The sequence below is a fragment of the Mirounga leonina genome, unplaced genomic scaffold (genome assembly GCF_011800145.1).
Source record: "Mirounga leonina isolate KUSES-001 unplaced genomic scaffold, KU_Mleo_1.0 Mir_201, whole genome shotgun sequence".
NCBI classification, from domain to species: domain Eukaryota; kingdom Metazoa; phylum Chordata; class Mammalia; order Carnivora; family Phocidae; genus Mirounga; species Mirounga leonina.
The window spans coordinates 864251-881362 of record NW_023270504.1 but is presented as its reverse complement, the minus strand read 5'-3'; the positions used below and the strand labels follow the sequence as shown (position 1 = coordinate 881362).

Here is a 17112-nt window from a genome sequence, read left to right as displayed (position 1 = left end):
TCTCTCTCTCTTTCAAATAAATAAATAAAATCTTTTTTTTTTTAAGTAAACGTTTAAATTTAGGAAAATATAAAACATTTGATTCAATACCTTTGATCTCCAGTGCGTCACTGAGGGGTAATTCTACGTCAGCTCCATTCTTGCTGTGGCTTTCAGACTCTTGCATGAGAGTAGCTCTCTTATAAATGCCTCTTTTCACTTCATCAAAGACCCAAAACATATTGTACACTCGAGCAGTATAGCCCGCTAATTCTGTGATCTAAAACCAACACGGAGGGGTAAAATAGAGTTAATATAACCAAGATGGACTTTTTGAAAAAGATATGCAATACTATTAGCGTCCTGATTTAATGTTAAAGATCTTATTTTACTATGCATGAAAAAAAATACACCTGATAGCTATCACAAGTAACAGTAAAAGGCTTACCCAGAGAGCAACATAGCAAGGTGTCAACATCAGGAATTACAAAACCTGTAAAACATTATTCGTTCAAGCCAGGGTTCAAAATAAATGTAAAGATTTCTGAATGTTAGTGAGGCCTAAAGATCCTTCAGTCAAATTTCTGATTTGGCTCCATTTACATGACAAATTTCATTTCCAGAAAATTAGAAATTTTGTGAAAAACTTAAGGTCATAATGATCTTTTGTTTCAATATCTTTCTGCAATTTAAAATAGAAGATTTTGAATATAAGAAAAACATTTTTTCTTGTTATGAAATGAATGTTTCTGAGTCAAATTGATTGTCAACATTCCTAAGCTTTACCAAAGAAAATACCTGTCAGAAGATATCAATATTGGGAGTGAGCTCAGTGAAAAGCTACAAATCCTTTTCAGTCCAAATCCCACGATTCAGCTTCTTTTCAAGACAAACATGATGTACATGCCCAAAGAAAAACATTAAATATGACTTTTATTCTAGGGGAGATTATAAAATGAGATCAAGCTCTGCTTTTTGTCCATAAGGCTCAATAGAATAGGGTCTTGCTCTTATTCTGCCAGTTATTAATTTAGGTGGAATCTCCTGCTGTTTTTCTTTTAAAAGAACACCTTGTTATCAGGGTAATGTGAAAGGTGATTCATCTCCTGTCAAGACCATCTTTCTCAGTGAAAAGGAAAGCACAAAAACCATTCCCTTTTAGGAATATTTACTAGGAAATTGGCACCAATAAGCAAGGCATGTCACTAATAAACTGTGGAATAATACAACAATGCTGAGATTTGTGTAAGATTTATGCATGTGTAAAACCTAAGCCATAAATGAGTAGGTGTTTTCATCAAAAGCCTTCCACCACATGTCTCCACCGTGTGAGAGGTCTGTCATTAGCATTGTATTTCAGTATATTAATGTTGTAACTATTTAAGGGGTAATTTCTTTTTTTTTTTTTTAAGATTTTTATTTATTTATTTGACAGAGAGAGAGAGACAGCGAGAGAGGGAACACAAGCAGGGGGAGTGGGAGAGGGAGAAGCAGGCTTCCTGCTGAGCAGGGAGCCTGATGTGGGGCTCGATCCCAGGACCCTGGGATCATGACCTGAGCCGAAGGCAGACGCTTAACGACTGAGCCACCCAGGCACCCCTAAGGGTTAATTTCTAAAATGTTATCTTGAAGAATCTCTTGAGGTCCCCAGTGGAGGAAAACAGCTAAGAATTAACAAAATACAGATTCAAAAGAAACCTGGGTAAATATATTTGCATTGAGAAAAATATCCAAAACTAAATGCATGGGTCAGTTAAAGAAAGGCAGGAGGCAATGAGTTAACACACTAGGATGCATGATGGAGTGGGCAGAGTGTCTGAAAAAAACTGAGAATGCGACTGTGGGCAAATTACTTTGGGATACATGGCAGGGAGTTTGCCCTAGGACTCTTAACACTGAAAAGGAATCTTGTTCCCTGTAGAACTAGCAGAGAGAAGGTTTGGTGCTTTCATTTGCTGTCACAGTGGTAGTAAGATTCTTTAGAAGTGAGCATTCTATGATCCCAAGCACATTCAGGGAAAATAAAGCAAAATGAAATTATTTCTTGTATTGGATACAATGTAGAAAAACTAGTCCATATTCTTTCTGTGACTTAGATAGCAAAGTATTTTAATATGAGATGGATAAAATTTTGATGTCATTTAATTTTAATAAGGGATTTATTACATCAAAAAACCTATCCCCAAAACTGTATCTACAGATTATCAAAATTACTATTTGAAGTTTTTTTTAAAGATTGATTTATTTATTTTAGAGAGAGCAAAAGAGCACGAGCAGGGGCAGAGGGAGAGAGAGAATCCACAAGCTAACTCCCAGGTTGAGCATGGAGCCCGACACGGGGGCTCAATCTCAGGACCCTGAGATCATGACCTGAGCTGAAACCAAGAATCAGCTGCTTAACTGACTAAGCCATCCAGGTGACCCCGAAAAAATTTTAAAAAACTAAGTTGTTTTGCTATGTGACCCTAAACAATTGGTTTTACTTTTTTAAAGAAACCCAATTCAATAAATCAATTGTTGAATGACACTGGAAGCTTTGTGAGCAAATCACAAATTTTGTTACTCTTTTACATGGTCTATTCAAGGATGATTTAATTGGCAGATGAATTTATAATGATGCTCTGGTGATTCATATTGATACAAAAGCCACAAGAGAAATTAATAGTGAAAATGACTGACCATGGGAATATCCTATAATATCTGAAATAAATAATTTCTAATTTTAACCCTCTGATATCTGCCAAGTCTTACTACCATTCTTTCAGCAAATATTTCTTGACCACATGCAATTTTCCAAGCTTTAAAATGAATATTAGGAATGCAAAGATGAGTAAACTGTTGTTGCTTTCCACTCAGAGTCTGGCGAGGAGATGGGCCATTATAATGTGGTATTTCACCAGAACCCAGAGAAGGAAGACCCAGACTTTGCAGGGAAGGTGAGAAGAGAGTAGAATCACAAGAGGGTTTTATATGTGGTCTGTGAAGCTTGACTTGTCATGAAGGATGAGTAATAAAAGTTTGCAAGGTATATAAGTATCATTGGCTAACAGTTACTGAGTTCCTAAATATGTGTTGTTTTAAATATTCTACATATATGAACTCACAACAACCCTACCAAGTAATGCTATCATTATCTCCACTTCACAGATAAGGAAACAAACACAGACAGGTTAAGGAATTTGAGCAAATTCACATAATTTGTAAACCCTGGAGCAAGATTTTAAATTTAAGTGCTCTGGTTCCAGAATCCATACCTAACAGACTTTTCTTTTCTTTCTTTCTTTCTTTCTTTTTTTTTTTTTAGTTTAAAAACAAATATGTCACACTACAGACAGAAAAAGAGGAGTTACAATTAAGAACAATTAAGAGTGTAAAAACTAGAGTATTAGCACAATACACTTGGGAGTTGCTGCCCTTTATCTTGATTATACTCTTAGGAATTTTTAGTAGAGAAAAGATATGTTTCCAAAATGCTAAGTCCATCTGATGATTTACATTTTTCTTGATTTTCATATGTATTATTTTAATCAAACTGACAAGAAATGCCAGTACCTCTTTGTAGGAAGACATGATCCGTTCAATAGCATCGGCTCCAGAGGCCAATAAATTTCGAGCGGTGGTAAAGGCTTCTGTCCGTTCACTAACCATAGCTTGCTTTTGGCCATCTTCTAGATCTGAAAGCAAATTATAAAACTATTGAGTTTTTTTCAGGTAACTATTGTCTTTTTACAAATGGAATTGCAGCTAAAAAAAAACCACATGTAAATATTTCATTAGTACCAGCAATTTCCTAGAAATGTAATGAAGTACTGAAAATATAGTATTTGTACCGGATTTTATTTAAAGCTTCCTTTTGTTTTATTATTTTTCTGGGAGGAGAGTTAAAACACTTAATTAACAATTAAGACTGTTTTCATTTAGCATTCTTTTAACCCTTTCCAAATTCAATTCTCTGTCCCTCTTACGGCTAGGCAATAAAATACTACTGATTTGGTCAAGAAAATACTAATAACTGGAGTATAAGCAAATATTTCTAGTGTGGTTCCTTTAGTAGAACTGCAAATTAGCTGGCCTTCATAATCTAGACTCAGTTTATCTGTTTCACCTAAACTGCACCTACATTCCACGGCACCTCAAACATGCAATACTCTGTTTATCCTTTGGTATTTGCATATACCATTTCTTCTGACATTAAAATACTTCCCTTCCTTTTTTGCCTAGTTCTTTCTTCAAGAAAGTTAACTCTTTAATGTAGGTTTCCCTGGAAAACCTTGCCTGGTTTTTCCAATGGACTATAAATTCCTTAAAGGTCAAGACTATGTTTTGTATTCTTTATTCCCTGTACAAAGCAGAGTGTCTAGCACATAGTACTCCTCAATATATACTGGATGAATGCATGGATGAGTAAATGGATAGGTGGGTAAACATCCTAAATTACTGTTAATGCAGAATTATGGTCAAGAGTAGGAGTTAGACTAGGTTTGAATCCAGGCTCTACCACTATTGACAAATGGTAAGATAAGTAGAACAAGCCAATTATCTTCTCCATGCCTATTTTCTCATGTGTAAGTGAGGGAATTCATACTACTATCTGAAACAATTCTATCTCAAAGGATTGTTGTGGGGCTTAAAGGTGAAACACAAATGAAGTATTAGCATAATCCATGGCCTATAAGTGCTCCAGATGTTAGCTAGTTATTATTATTGTGTATGTACTCAATTTAGTCTTAGTCTTCTAAATTATTCTCCCCAGTCATTATTTTAAACTTCCCATCAATATGATTCTCTATTTGGTTCTTCTATAAATTATCTCCAAAGTTCTAAATTATATACTGTAAATAAATGAAAGTATTAGAATGATATAGATAGCCATAGGCCCATTTTGATGTATATTTCTCTCTGGTTTATCTCAGTGTAAAGGTTTTGTTTTGTTTGTTTTGTTTTTTCTATAACAATGCAGATATTTAACTTGTGCCCTCCTAGGAATACCAGATACTTTTACCTTTACTTGCTCATAGACAGCTCAGCTGAGTTTGAAAGGGATCCATACATAATAAAAGGTAAAATTCACTCAGTAGGTATTTACTGAACAATTAGATGTGCAAGAAGTTACGCAGGTGTTATAAGACATACAAGGATAAATGTAATTTTCAGACTCTTTCCTTGGGGGCCTCACAGTTTGGTAGCAGAGAGAAGACAAGTTCCTAAATAACTGCAGAGCAGCCTATGATGAGAGTTAATGTGAAGTATTTGCCGAAAGCAAAAATCATTTCTTGCTGCAAGAGACAGGAAATGCTTCAGGGAGGAGCATACTGTGAGGGATGCCTTGAAGACTATGTACAATTTTAATAGACCACAAGTACGGCAGAAGCAATGGCACAGAGAAAGGACATTTCAAGCAATGCCAATTGAATGATCAACAGCCTGTCGTGTTACAGTATGGGCGAAGTCGGGCACAGATTTCACTTGAGTATCGGAATTACCACGTGTTCATGGGGACCTTTTATGATAGTCTGATATGGTCCCTCCTAGCCCTGTTGTCAGTCACGGCCCTGAGAATTACCCTTAGTTCCCTTGAAGTTAGCTAGTTTCCCTCATAATGGGGGGGAAAAAAAGGCTTCGAGTGCTGGTAGAAGTGAGGACTGAAAGATGTGACTGGATAAATAGACTGGGAACAGAATGTAGATATTCTTAAAATACATTTAAATGTGTGATAAAATTTAGATAGCCACAAAAAAATTACCAAAGGATTCTCAGCAAGCTACCCAAATAATGAATTGCTGTATCAGTTAAAGTTCTCAGAATAGTTTTGGCTCATAGAGAATCTGGCTGATGATCTAAAATAATTATGGAATTTTATGAATTTGGGTTAAAAGGGGTTTGGGTAGCAGCTCGCATCAACAGCCTCTGTTAAGAAGGAAAAACATGAGCACAGATGGACTCGTATTTAATATGGCATGGTACTTTCCATGTTGCTTTGGCAGATTAATGCCTACTGGGTTTTCTTCATGCTTTTAGCAACAAAATTACAAATAGCTGTGAACAGATTTCATCTGATTTTTATTCTACTGGTTGTTTTTTGGCAGGCACTATGAGAACAGTGCCCATAGTATTTTGTCATGCACACAACGGCCGACTGCATAACCTCTATGAAAAAGCCGGATTCCTTAGTTTCAGAATATAAATGCATGACCTCAGGCACTCATTTGTTTTGTGTCATAGGTCAACACATTTTATTTTTCTCACCAAATATTTGAAATATTGTGTCAAATGTTTCTCATTTGAGGATGTAATACTTAACATTGTATCTGCTCATTTTACTGCTACTTTTCAACCCCGCTAATAAAAAGTAATTATATTGAAAATGGTGACATCTGCTGTTATTCACGGAAAAGGTGAGAAAGCATTTAGAAACTAAGGTTAGGTCTTTATACACTTGTCAAAACCCATGCAAGTGTACAATGCAAAGAAATAAACCCTAATGTAAACTATGCACTTCAGTTAATAATGCATGCATATTGATTCATCAGTTGTAACAAATATACCACACAAATACAAGATGTAAATAATGGGAGAAACGGGGGCGGGGGGAGAGGAGATATTTGGAACTCTTTGTACTTTCTGATCATTTTTTCTGTAAACCTAAAACTGCTCTAAGAAATCTAAGTCTATTAATTTTTTTAAAATGAAAAAAAGTAGGTTATTCCTCTGTGCTTTTTCTTTGGACTTATAACCTGAGTTTATTTCTTTTCATTTGCATTTTACCCTTATCACCTTGACAAGTCTCAAGCTTTGTGCAATGGCAGTATCCGAGGAGCGATTATTGCTAATTGAAAACTATCACCTACACAAATCTCAGCAAGAACTGATGGTCTTCTCCTACCTCATACCATAAAGAAATATCCAATCTAATTGGATTGAAGATCCCCATGTGAAATGAAAAACCAGTACATTTCTAGAGGATAAAATAGGAGGGTATCTTCATTGTCTTGGATTAGGCAAGTATTTCTTTTTCTTTTTTTTTTTTTTTAAAGTTTACATTTTTTTTTTTAAAGATTTTATTTATTTATTTGAGACAGAGAGAATGAGAGACAGAGAGCATGAGAGGGAGGAGGGTCAGAGGGAGAAGCAGACTCCCTGCAGAGCAGGGAGCCCGACGCGGGACTCGATCCCGGGACTCCAGGATCATGACCTGAGCCGAAGGCAGTCGCTTAACCATCTGAGCCACCCAGGCGCCCCTAGGCAAGTATTTCTTAAACAGGACATAAAACCACTAACCACACACACACAAAAAATGACTGATAAACTGAACTATGTTAAAATTATGAACTCCTCTCATACACTGTTAAGAGACTGAAAAAGTAAGAATAGAGTGGGAAAACTGGTATTTGAGATTGTGTGTGTGTATGTCTGACGAAAGTCACATTACAGAGTACATAAGAGCTTTTAAATCAATAAGAAAAAAACAGATAGGTCAATTTAAAAGTGAACAAAAAACTCATTGGTACTTCATAAGAAAAGCTATCCAAATGGTGAATAAACAAGTAAAAAGTACTTAATTTCATCAGTCATCAGAGAAATGCAAATTAAAACCACAATAATGTACCACTATGCACTCATGAGAACGCTAAAATGAAAAAGACTGACATCAAATATTGACAAATGTTTGTGGGGCAACTAGAACTCTCATACATACTGTATGATGTATTTATACGAGTTTCAAACCCAGCAAACACTATTGAATGGTTAGTAAAATAATTACCTTTACTGTAGCATGTTGGGAGCAGGAATAAGTGGGGATGGGATAGTGGGCTGAGGATGGGGATAAAACTGGAAGGTCATGGGGTTCTGGGATGAAGGTATGTTTCTATTTTTTGTGAGTGGTGATTATATGTATGTGTTAACTTTGTGGCAGTTCATTGAGTGGTGCACTAATGACTGGGTCCTTTATGGCCTGGATGTTATACTTTAAAAATTATAGCTACCTAGTATAGCTATGTAATAGGGATAGCTAATTACAGCTAAAAAGTATGTCCTTCATATGTTTTGCTAATTACTGTTACAATAATTGGTCAACAGGAGAGGAAGCATATCCAAATTGATCCATAATATAAAATTATATTCCAATAATTTGACGTTAGAATATGAGACACTAATACAACAGGAGTTATGGATATAGTCTTGTTGGAGGTACATTTTAGGAATAAAAAACATCACCCATGTAACTAGGTGAGTTTAGTTCCATTCTTAAGAGCAGTATCTCTCAGTTGCTGCTTTTGATGTGCCACCTTATACTAACAGACCACCAACAGACAGACACCACTGGCAGGGCTCGTGGCTTAGATGCTTTCTTCCCTGTTACGTGTCTGTGATAAGGTCTGGCAGGAGGGACTTATAAGCAGCTTTCTTTGGCCTTGCCCATAACTGTTCTTGATACGAAGAGAAGAAAAGTGGCCTATAACATTAAAAAATTGAGGTGATACTAGATGGCCGACAGACACAGAAAAGATGCTCAAGATCACTCATTATCAGGGAAATGCAAATCAAAATTACAGTGAGGTATCACCTCATACCTCACAGAATGGCTAAAACCCAAAAGAAACAACAAGTGTTGGCAAGGACGTGGAGAAAAAGAAACCCTCTTGCACTGTTGATGGGAATGCAAACTGGTGCAGCTACTATGGAAAACAGTGTGGAGGTTCCTCAAAAAATTAAAAATAGAACTACCATATGATCTAGTAATCTCACTACTGGGTATTTACCTAAAGAGTACAAAAACACTAATTCAAAGGGACACATGCACCCTTATGTTTATAGCAGCATTACTTACTATAGCCAAAGTATGGAAGCGGCTCAAGTGTCCATCAATTAATTGATGAATGGATAAAAAAGATGTGGTATACATACACAATGGAATATATCCAGCCATAAAAAAGAATGAAGTCTTGCCATTTGCAACAACATGGATAGAGGTAGAGATTACAATGCTAAGCGAGTCAGTATATGATTTCACTCACGTGGCACTTAAGAAACAAAACAAATGAGCAAAGGAAAAAAGAGAAAGAGAGAGAGAGAGAAACCAAGAAACAAACTCTTAACTGTAATGGTTATCAGAGGGGAGGTGGATGGAGGGGATGTGTGAGGTAGGCAATGAGGATTAAGGAGTGCACTTGCCTTGATGAGCACCAGGTGATGTATGGAAGTGTTGAATCACAATACTGTACACCTGAAGCTAATATAAGACTATGTTAACTAGACTGGAACTTAAAAAAAAAATTGAGATGATAGCTCCCAGGTAACTATTTTCTTCATATAATTTCAATCTCTCTCTTAATATAAAATAAAGGGGGTAATATCCTCTAAAAAAAACAGAAAATATACATAATTAACTATTTCAGTGCCTCTTTTTCAATCATTTGGTCACAGGATCACTTAGTGTCAAACTAAGTTAAATCCCTTCTAGAGCAAGTTCCAATATAGCTAATATGGAGGCAGCATGGTGAAGGGGAAAAAGGCAGTGCACTAGGAATTATATAGTGTCTTCTATCCTAAGCGCTTCCACTAACCATCTGTGTGACCGTGGGCAATTCTGGGGCTCCAGACTAGATGACTTGGAAGCTCCTCTTCTGATGTGAAAATGGCATGATTCCACATGAAATTTCATAATGTGAACTTAAATATAGACATAATCTCGTCCTTACCATAAGATTTCACTTGAAGTTGTAGGTAAATAGTATAACAAAACTATTATAGACCTATTTTTCTTTTTTCCTCCAAAAAAAAAAAGAAAAGAAAAATTATGCACGCTCTTCCTCCTATTGGTGTTTTTACCTCTGATTTGCTAATCATTTCCAAATGCCTTGCTCCTTTAACTACAGTAACCATACCAGCAAACATCTATCGAGCATTTCTTATAAGGCAGGCAGTATTCTAAGTTTTACATATGTCATCTTCTTTAATCCTTATAACTACCCTGCTATAATTTCCCCCACTTTGGAAATGAGAAAATTGAAGCACAAAAAGGTTAAATGATTTGCTCATAGTTGCAGCCTTACATAGTAAGTAAAAGAGCCAGCATTTGAACCCAGAAAATCTGACTCCAGTGCTAACATGGTAGGAATATAGTAAATATTAACAATTGCTGCCACGTAAGTTTTTACTATTTGCCAAGGACTGTTTCAAAGCACATTAAATGCTTTATATATAATTTCATAAGAATTCTGTGACATATATGTTCTTATCCCTATAGTTAAGATGGGAAAACTGGGACATAAAAAGCTTATGTAACTTTCTCAAGGATGGATAAGTATTAAAAAGCAGACTCAAAATCTGAACAGTGGCCTGCTTCTTTCTCTATTCATTTCATTCTTTTCTCTATCCTACTTTTTCTCCTTTTCTCTTTGCCATACCTCTTTTATTCACCCATTTTTTTCCACGTATTTTTGTCTTAAAATACACAGTATCATGTACTTGATTCATCTCTAACATAAAGGACAATGCAGGGCATTGAAGACAAGATTAGAATATAGGGTATATAATTCCAAGACCTAAAACCTCAAAGACATATCATTATCTAAAAAAATAAATAATTTTATCTGAGTAGAATGGTAACTTAAAATTTTCATGTGTTAAATTATTATAGGTAAAATATATTTAGTAAAAATATGCATATAAACATTATAAGCATACATGTAACTTTAGAAATTACAGAAGATATTGAAGTGTACTCTCATAGTATTGACATATGAATTCACTTTTTGTCTATGTAATTGTCATATTGCTTCTCTTTATATAAAATTTTCTTCTGAAAGGAAGCTTTAAGAATTACCTTGTTTATTTGCATAAATAAAATGATTATCATAATTTCTATTTAAAATTTTAATGTTATTTCTTCAGTTTAATAAGATATTTTCAGGATTTGTAAGAATTATTTTTAAACATCTTATTACATAACCTACAGAAGATCGTTAGATTCTTTGTATACACTGTTTACTTCTAACTGTTCTCTGTGGGGTTAATTTGTCACCATTAATAGCTGCATTTTCTCTGTTCTATGTTCACTACTTCAGGGTTTTCTAATAAGACCAGTGCTTCCAAGGACTAACATAATGACACCATAATCTTTTCATTGGGGTTATCTCTAATATACATCATATATGAAACTTTTATCCATAAATTTAAAGAGACTCACTATGAATATCTGATAATTTTGTCAAGTTTCTTAGTAAAACTAATCTTAAGACCATAGGTTTTTAAGTGTCTTTTCTCTAATACTCTTGAAAAAGTAATTATTTCATTATGGAAGGATTAAGTCTAAAAGTATTATTACTAACTGTGCCCTTTTCAATATAAACTTATTAAAATTATTTTTATTTATTTTTATTTTTTTTTAAGATTTTATTTATTTATTTGAGACAGAGAGAATGAGAGAGAGAGAGCACATGAGAGGGGGGAGGGTCAGAGGGAGAAGCAGGCTCCCTGCTGAGCAGGGAGCCCGATGCGGGACTCAATCCAGGGACTCCAGGATCATGACCTGAGCCGAAAGCAGTCGCTTAACCAACTGAGCCACCCAGGCGCCCAACTTATTAAAATTTTTTTAAAAATAAAATATGAAAACATAAAATTTAGTTTTTCTAGCAGTCTAAATACACTGACGATTAGAGAGTTAAGTTGTAGAATGTATTTGGTATATGTATAGTACTCTTCACAAAGGATTGACAAATCTTAATTTACTAAAGTGAACAATTTTAGGTTAAGAATGACTCAAGGGCGCCTGGGTGGCTCAGTTGGTTAAGCGACTGCCTTCGGCTCAGGTCATCATCCTGGAGTCCCGGGATCGAGTCCCGCATCGGGCTCCCTGCTTGGCAGGGAGTCTGCTTCTCCCTCTGACCCTCCCCCCTCTCATGTGCTCTCTCTCATTCTCTCTCTCTCAAATAAATAAATTAAAAAAAAAAAAGAATGACTCAAATTTGACAAATATTTTTGTAAGAATTGGTTAAAGCATTGAAGCACTGTTTGAATATATTAAATAAAAGGTAATTTTGTACTTGTTTTTATTAGATGACTTCAAACAAATAACTACTGATTCTCAACTCTATACCCAAAATAACTAATATAGTGTGAATTCTGTTACAGTATTATTAGTGTTGCCTTTTGTTTTCTAGATAATAATTGTCACCATATATCAAGAACATCAAGAATATGCTCTATACTTTATAAACATTCTTTTACTAAATCCTCACAATGACTCTCTGAAGTAGCCTTTTTGATTTTCATTTTATAGATGAGGAAACTGACTTTTAGAAAGTTTAATTACTCTGACTAAGAGGATACAGGCAGGAAGAGGGAAAGCCAAGAGTTGAGCAAAGCTCTGTCTAATTACAAAGCCCATGCTTTTCTCTAGCGCCTTCAACACCAAGGCCAATTTTGGTCAAGTGGTTTTTAAGAGGAGGGAGAATATTTTATTTTGGAGAAAGAGGAGAAAATGATGCTTCTTTAATTAATTCCTCCCTGCCCTTGCCAATTACAACCCAAACTCCCATCTTAGGTTTTATACAACATCGTAGTGTTATCCTTCTTGCCCTTATCTTTTTTAGTTATTCCAAAGGATTAAAATGTTGGTAAAAGCCACTGAGACAGTGATAGAATAGAATTAGATGCCTGCAACTTGCTAACCCCTACCTCCACAATGCTACTAAATCATGCTATATAGGATGTTATCTGTATTACCTATAAGAAGAGGAGACCTTGTTCCATGGCAGGAAGCATTCCCTGAAATAACATTCCTGGTTCCTTCATGTAGTCAACCAGTTCTTCAAATCACAAATCAGGGCCAATCCAGTTATAGAATATTTATAGACTAAAAGCATAGGATGTGCAGAACTGAAGTTTACAACACATGGGGAGAACTTGTATAATACTCTCTTTGAAGGTATTAATTTGTTTTGGATTTTAGTGCAAACTAGAGAATCATTGTGTGTTAGACAGAATAATTAAAATTGCTCAAGGTCAACTCCTAGCAACACTGCATCAGAGATCTCTGAAATATCTCAGAACTAGAAAGGTATTTTGAGCCACGTGTCTTTTTTTTTTTTATATTGCTGATCTTATTATTGGATGTTGCAAGGTCTGCCATTGTTTCTGACCAATAATGACCATAGAATAATGACTGCAGACACAGTTTCACTCACACAAAACCAGCAGTGACACCTTCAAGAGAACTAATCTTAAACGTATACTTGAGATTGAGCATAAATTTCATTACCACCATCTGCAAAGCCAGTTGCAGTGATAATAGGCACAGCCACCATAATTAGTCCACTGCTGCTCCAAACATACTTCATCAAGAATTGCTCTATCATGATGTACCACAAGCGTTTGGATAAAATGAGGTTCATCTGATCTGCTAAAGCTTTGTAACTTTTCTGGAGTTGCTTCATTTCTACCTATGGAGGGAAAAAGAGATAAGAATTAACCTAGCATGAGCTATAAAATCAAATATTGTACGTTTGAGGACTTTCTTAAGAGACAAGTACATATTATTTTGTTTTACTTGGTATAGTATTATCTATGATTCCAAGAACCAACAAATATAGATCAATATCAGGAGTAACTATTATTATCTGGTTTTGGTCACACCTGTATTATTTTTAAAAAACATAATACTCAGTCAATATAATGTTAAGTATAAAATACATATAAGTGATTTATAACTACAATTTCAAAATTATATGTATAAGATGTTAAAAATAAATAATATCCTATAGGACAGGAATAAAGAATGTTAGAACCTTATCTTTTTTGATCAAACCAAAATATCTAAAAATAAAGACAAGACACGTGTGTAATTAGACTCCACTTTTGAACTAACTCAATTTGCTGGATTTTGTCTTAAATGCAAGAAGCCCACGGCATGCTATAATTTACATCACTGAGTTCAATGATCCAAGAGGAATGACCAATCAGTATGATTAATATAACACATGAGACCAATTTTCAAGAGGGAGTAGAAGTCCTAAATTTGCTTTAAATTTTCTTCTTCAGGTTGCTACTACTTTAACATTTTTTTGATAATTGATGATGCTTCCAAAATTAAATAATTCTATTTGGTAATTAAAATACCATTTTCAGCTTTAGAGTTCCTTAATATTTCATTGGCAAATTCACTTGTATTAAGATTTCAGATGCATCACCTTAAAAATTTCCATCATAGTTAATATTCTGAAGTTACTTTAATGCACTGCAAGCTTATGTAATTAGGCTAACTATTTTAGGGACCTACTTGATGTTGAAAATCTTTAATATTTAAAAATAACATTGTGGAACTCCTTTTCTCATCCTCATTTCTTCTCTAATCTTAGCTTTTCCCTCAAAGCTAGGCAAAATTTCATTTCACTGCCTCATTTTATCTGTCTCAAAATATGCTGCTGAACATTAACTAAGAGTAATGCAAATGCTATTTGTGAGACACATTCTCCTGCAATTCTGAGGACTGAGGTCATTCCATTGACCAGACAGGCAAAATTGTCAAACTTGTCTTTCACGTAAAAGCATGGGTTTTTTCCCTTCTTGAAAAACAAAGGAACAACAACAAGAATACCATCCTAAATTTTCCATCTCAGTGGAAATGTGTTTACTGAGTTTCCAAACAAAAATTTTTTTCTAATGCTCTAGGACCAACCAGTTAGAATTTAAGTTTTAGGAAAATGCTTTGGAGAGAATTCTGAGCATATTTGGATAGTTACTGAGGCTAAGTAGACTGTTTTTCAGATTGCTGAAAACCTTATCCCCATGAAACTTCAGAAAAGTTTGCACTCCACAGTTCTTTAACAGCTTGTAACTAGAAAGGTAAGGAAGCATATATTTCAATAGAGGTTTAGATGTCACAGAAATCTAAAACGCTAAAGAAGTGGGTCCGTCAACAGGACAACAGACGGTATCTAGCACTGCAGGGGCAGCTGGAAGACTCTCACATTTCACTCATCACCTTAATTTCTATCTTACCTTATGTCCTCTGTAAAAGGCAATTTCTTCGACATTGGCTATAATTCTGGAGTGCACATACCGCAAATAGCCTTTTCTGTGAGCTTCTTCAGCCACCAATTTACCAAATTTGGGAGAGCAGGCTTTCAAAACTTTAGCGGTGGCATATACCACAAGTCCTGCTAATAAGGTGGGCCCAATTGGGCTCGCTCCTCGGGAAGTAGCAGTCTGGATCAGCGTATAGGAGGTCAGGATTACATCTAAAATAGGTTTGGTCAGATTGGAATATAAGTGAGCCACAGACTGGGAGAACATCATAATATCCTCAGTAAGAGACTGGTCAGGGTTTGCCAGCCTCCCATCCATATTGATCACCTTATAATAAGTCTGATTTGTAAAATAGGTTTCATAGGCATGGTCCACCAGGCGAGTTCTGAAGGCCAACGCCAATTTGCACTCCAGGTACCTGATTGCACTGTTAACAAAGGTGGCAGGGATGGCAATCATAAGCCACTTAGTTAATTTGATGATGAAAGTCCGAGGCTTCTTTTCCACAATGCTTTTCACGATTTTTCCATCCAGACCAGCCACATAGATAGACAGAAAGGTTCTTGAGATTAGAGCCACCGAGTGGAGGCAGAGCCAGCCTGTTTCAGTGGTCACAAGTTTTGGAAAGAGAATTTTCCGAAGTTCTAGTAGCTGTTTGAAAAAATCTGCATTCACTCCAGGACAAGGTTTTTTACAAGTGTTCTCGGTGCAATGCAGTATTTCTCTGTTCTCTGCGGCCGGATAAACTGCTTCTTTTTTCTTCCTGTGGCGAGATTGCTTTAAACGCTTGCCAATGATGGGATAGAGCGTTTTCAGAGCATATGCGGCAGCCACCAGGCAGGCAGCCCTTTTAGCAGCACTCGATCTGGTCCATTTCACCCGATCAGCTGCTGCATTTAGCATATTTGTCATTTTCCCAGTTACCCAAACAGGCTTCAAAAAGAATTGGTTTTAAAAGATCATGCTCCACGGGAATCCCCAGCAAATGTTTCAGAAAGTCCTACAGCGTTCCATAGTCTGCAGCATTTCTCCTCTTCTGGTTTTTGTTTTTATTTTGTTCTGCTGTGACAGATGCAGCAGAGCTCAGGCTGCTCGGCATCTACCGGGATGAATCCCTCAGAAGCTCACGCTGCACCAAGCCGCCCCAGGCTCCTCCCTCTCAGGCTCCTCATTGGCTGGGAGAGCGGTGGGACCTCGGAATCCTCGCTGCCTCCCTTTGAACCTTGAAAATGAGGAGAGAGCGAAACGAATTACATCTTTAAACAGGAGTTCAAAGAGTTAAATGTCTATTTTTGGAGAGGTCGAATCAGGGCAGCTGCTGGCGACAAAACCTGCCCCAGCTACTGAGCATGCTCAGCGTCACTTAGAAGCCCACAGAAGTTTCAGAACATACATCTCTTTTCTAAGGTTTTAGTAGGTACCACAAGGGGAAGAGTAAAAAGAAAGGGAGATTTTCAAGAGCTATAAGACAAGATGAGGGAGAAGGAACTAGGGAGATGAGGGAGGAGGGACAAGAGGGTTAACATAAAAAGAATCTGAAAAGGATATGCAATGAATCTAAAATGGAGAGAGAAGAAAAGTGACAAGTTTAGAGGACACTGGAAAGAACAAAATATCAAATACTTAGATCTGTTTTTTTGGTGCCGCTCCCCTCCCCTCATTTTATTTTTTTCTCTTTGTGATATCACATGAAGTCCTAGAACCTATCAGACAAGTTGTGGTTGAGGGTTTTTTTTGTTGTTGTTGTTGTTTTGTTTTGGGGGGTTTTTTTTGGGTAAATAAATAGAAGTCTTCTGTATTATAACAAAATAATTATTTGCTATACTTTCATCTCCGTGTTTACTTATCCTTATAATAAAAATCTTCCAGGGATGCCTGGGTGGCTCAGTCATTAAGCGTCTGCCTTCAGCTCAGGTCATGGTCCCAAGGTCCCGGGATTGAGCCCCGCATCAGTCTCCCTGCTCAGTGGGAAGCCTGCTTCTCCCTCTGCCTGCCGCTCCCCCTGCTTGGGTTCCCTCTCTCGCTGTGTCTCTCTCTGTCAAATAAATAAATAAGATCTTAAAAAAAAAAAATCTTCCAGCCCCATAACTATTATTTTTAGCA

At 36.2% G+C, this 17112-nt stretch overlaps 1 protein-coding gene across 1 annotated transcript in view; it reads right to left on the bottom strand.

Annotated features, from left to right (window-relative positions):
• Positions 1–16086, bottom strand: part of ABCD2 (ATP binding cassette subfamily D member 2) — a 65258-nt gene extending 49172 nt beyond the window's left edge. The window contains exons 1-4 of the mRNA XM_035027909.1: positions 14983–16086; positions 13244–13424; positions 3532–3653; positions 91–259 (exon numbers count right to left, since the gene is read on the bottom strand). Coding sequence (XP_034883800.1) covers positions 91–259; positions 3532–3653; positions 13244–13424; positions 14983–15921 — 1411 coding nt within the window. The 5' untranslated portion in view covers positions 15922–16086. The remainder of the gene's footprint in view (positions 1–90; positions 260–3531; positions 3654–13243; positions 13425–14982) is intronic.
• Positions 16087–17112: the final 1026 nt, after the last annotated feature.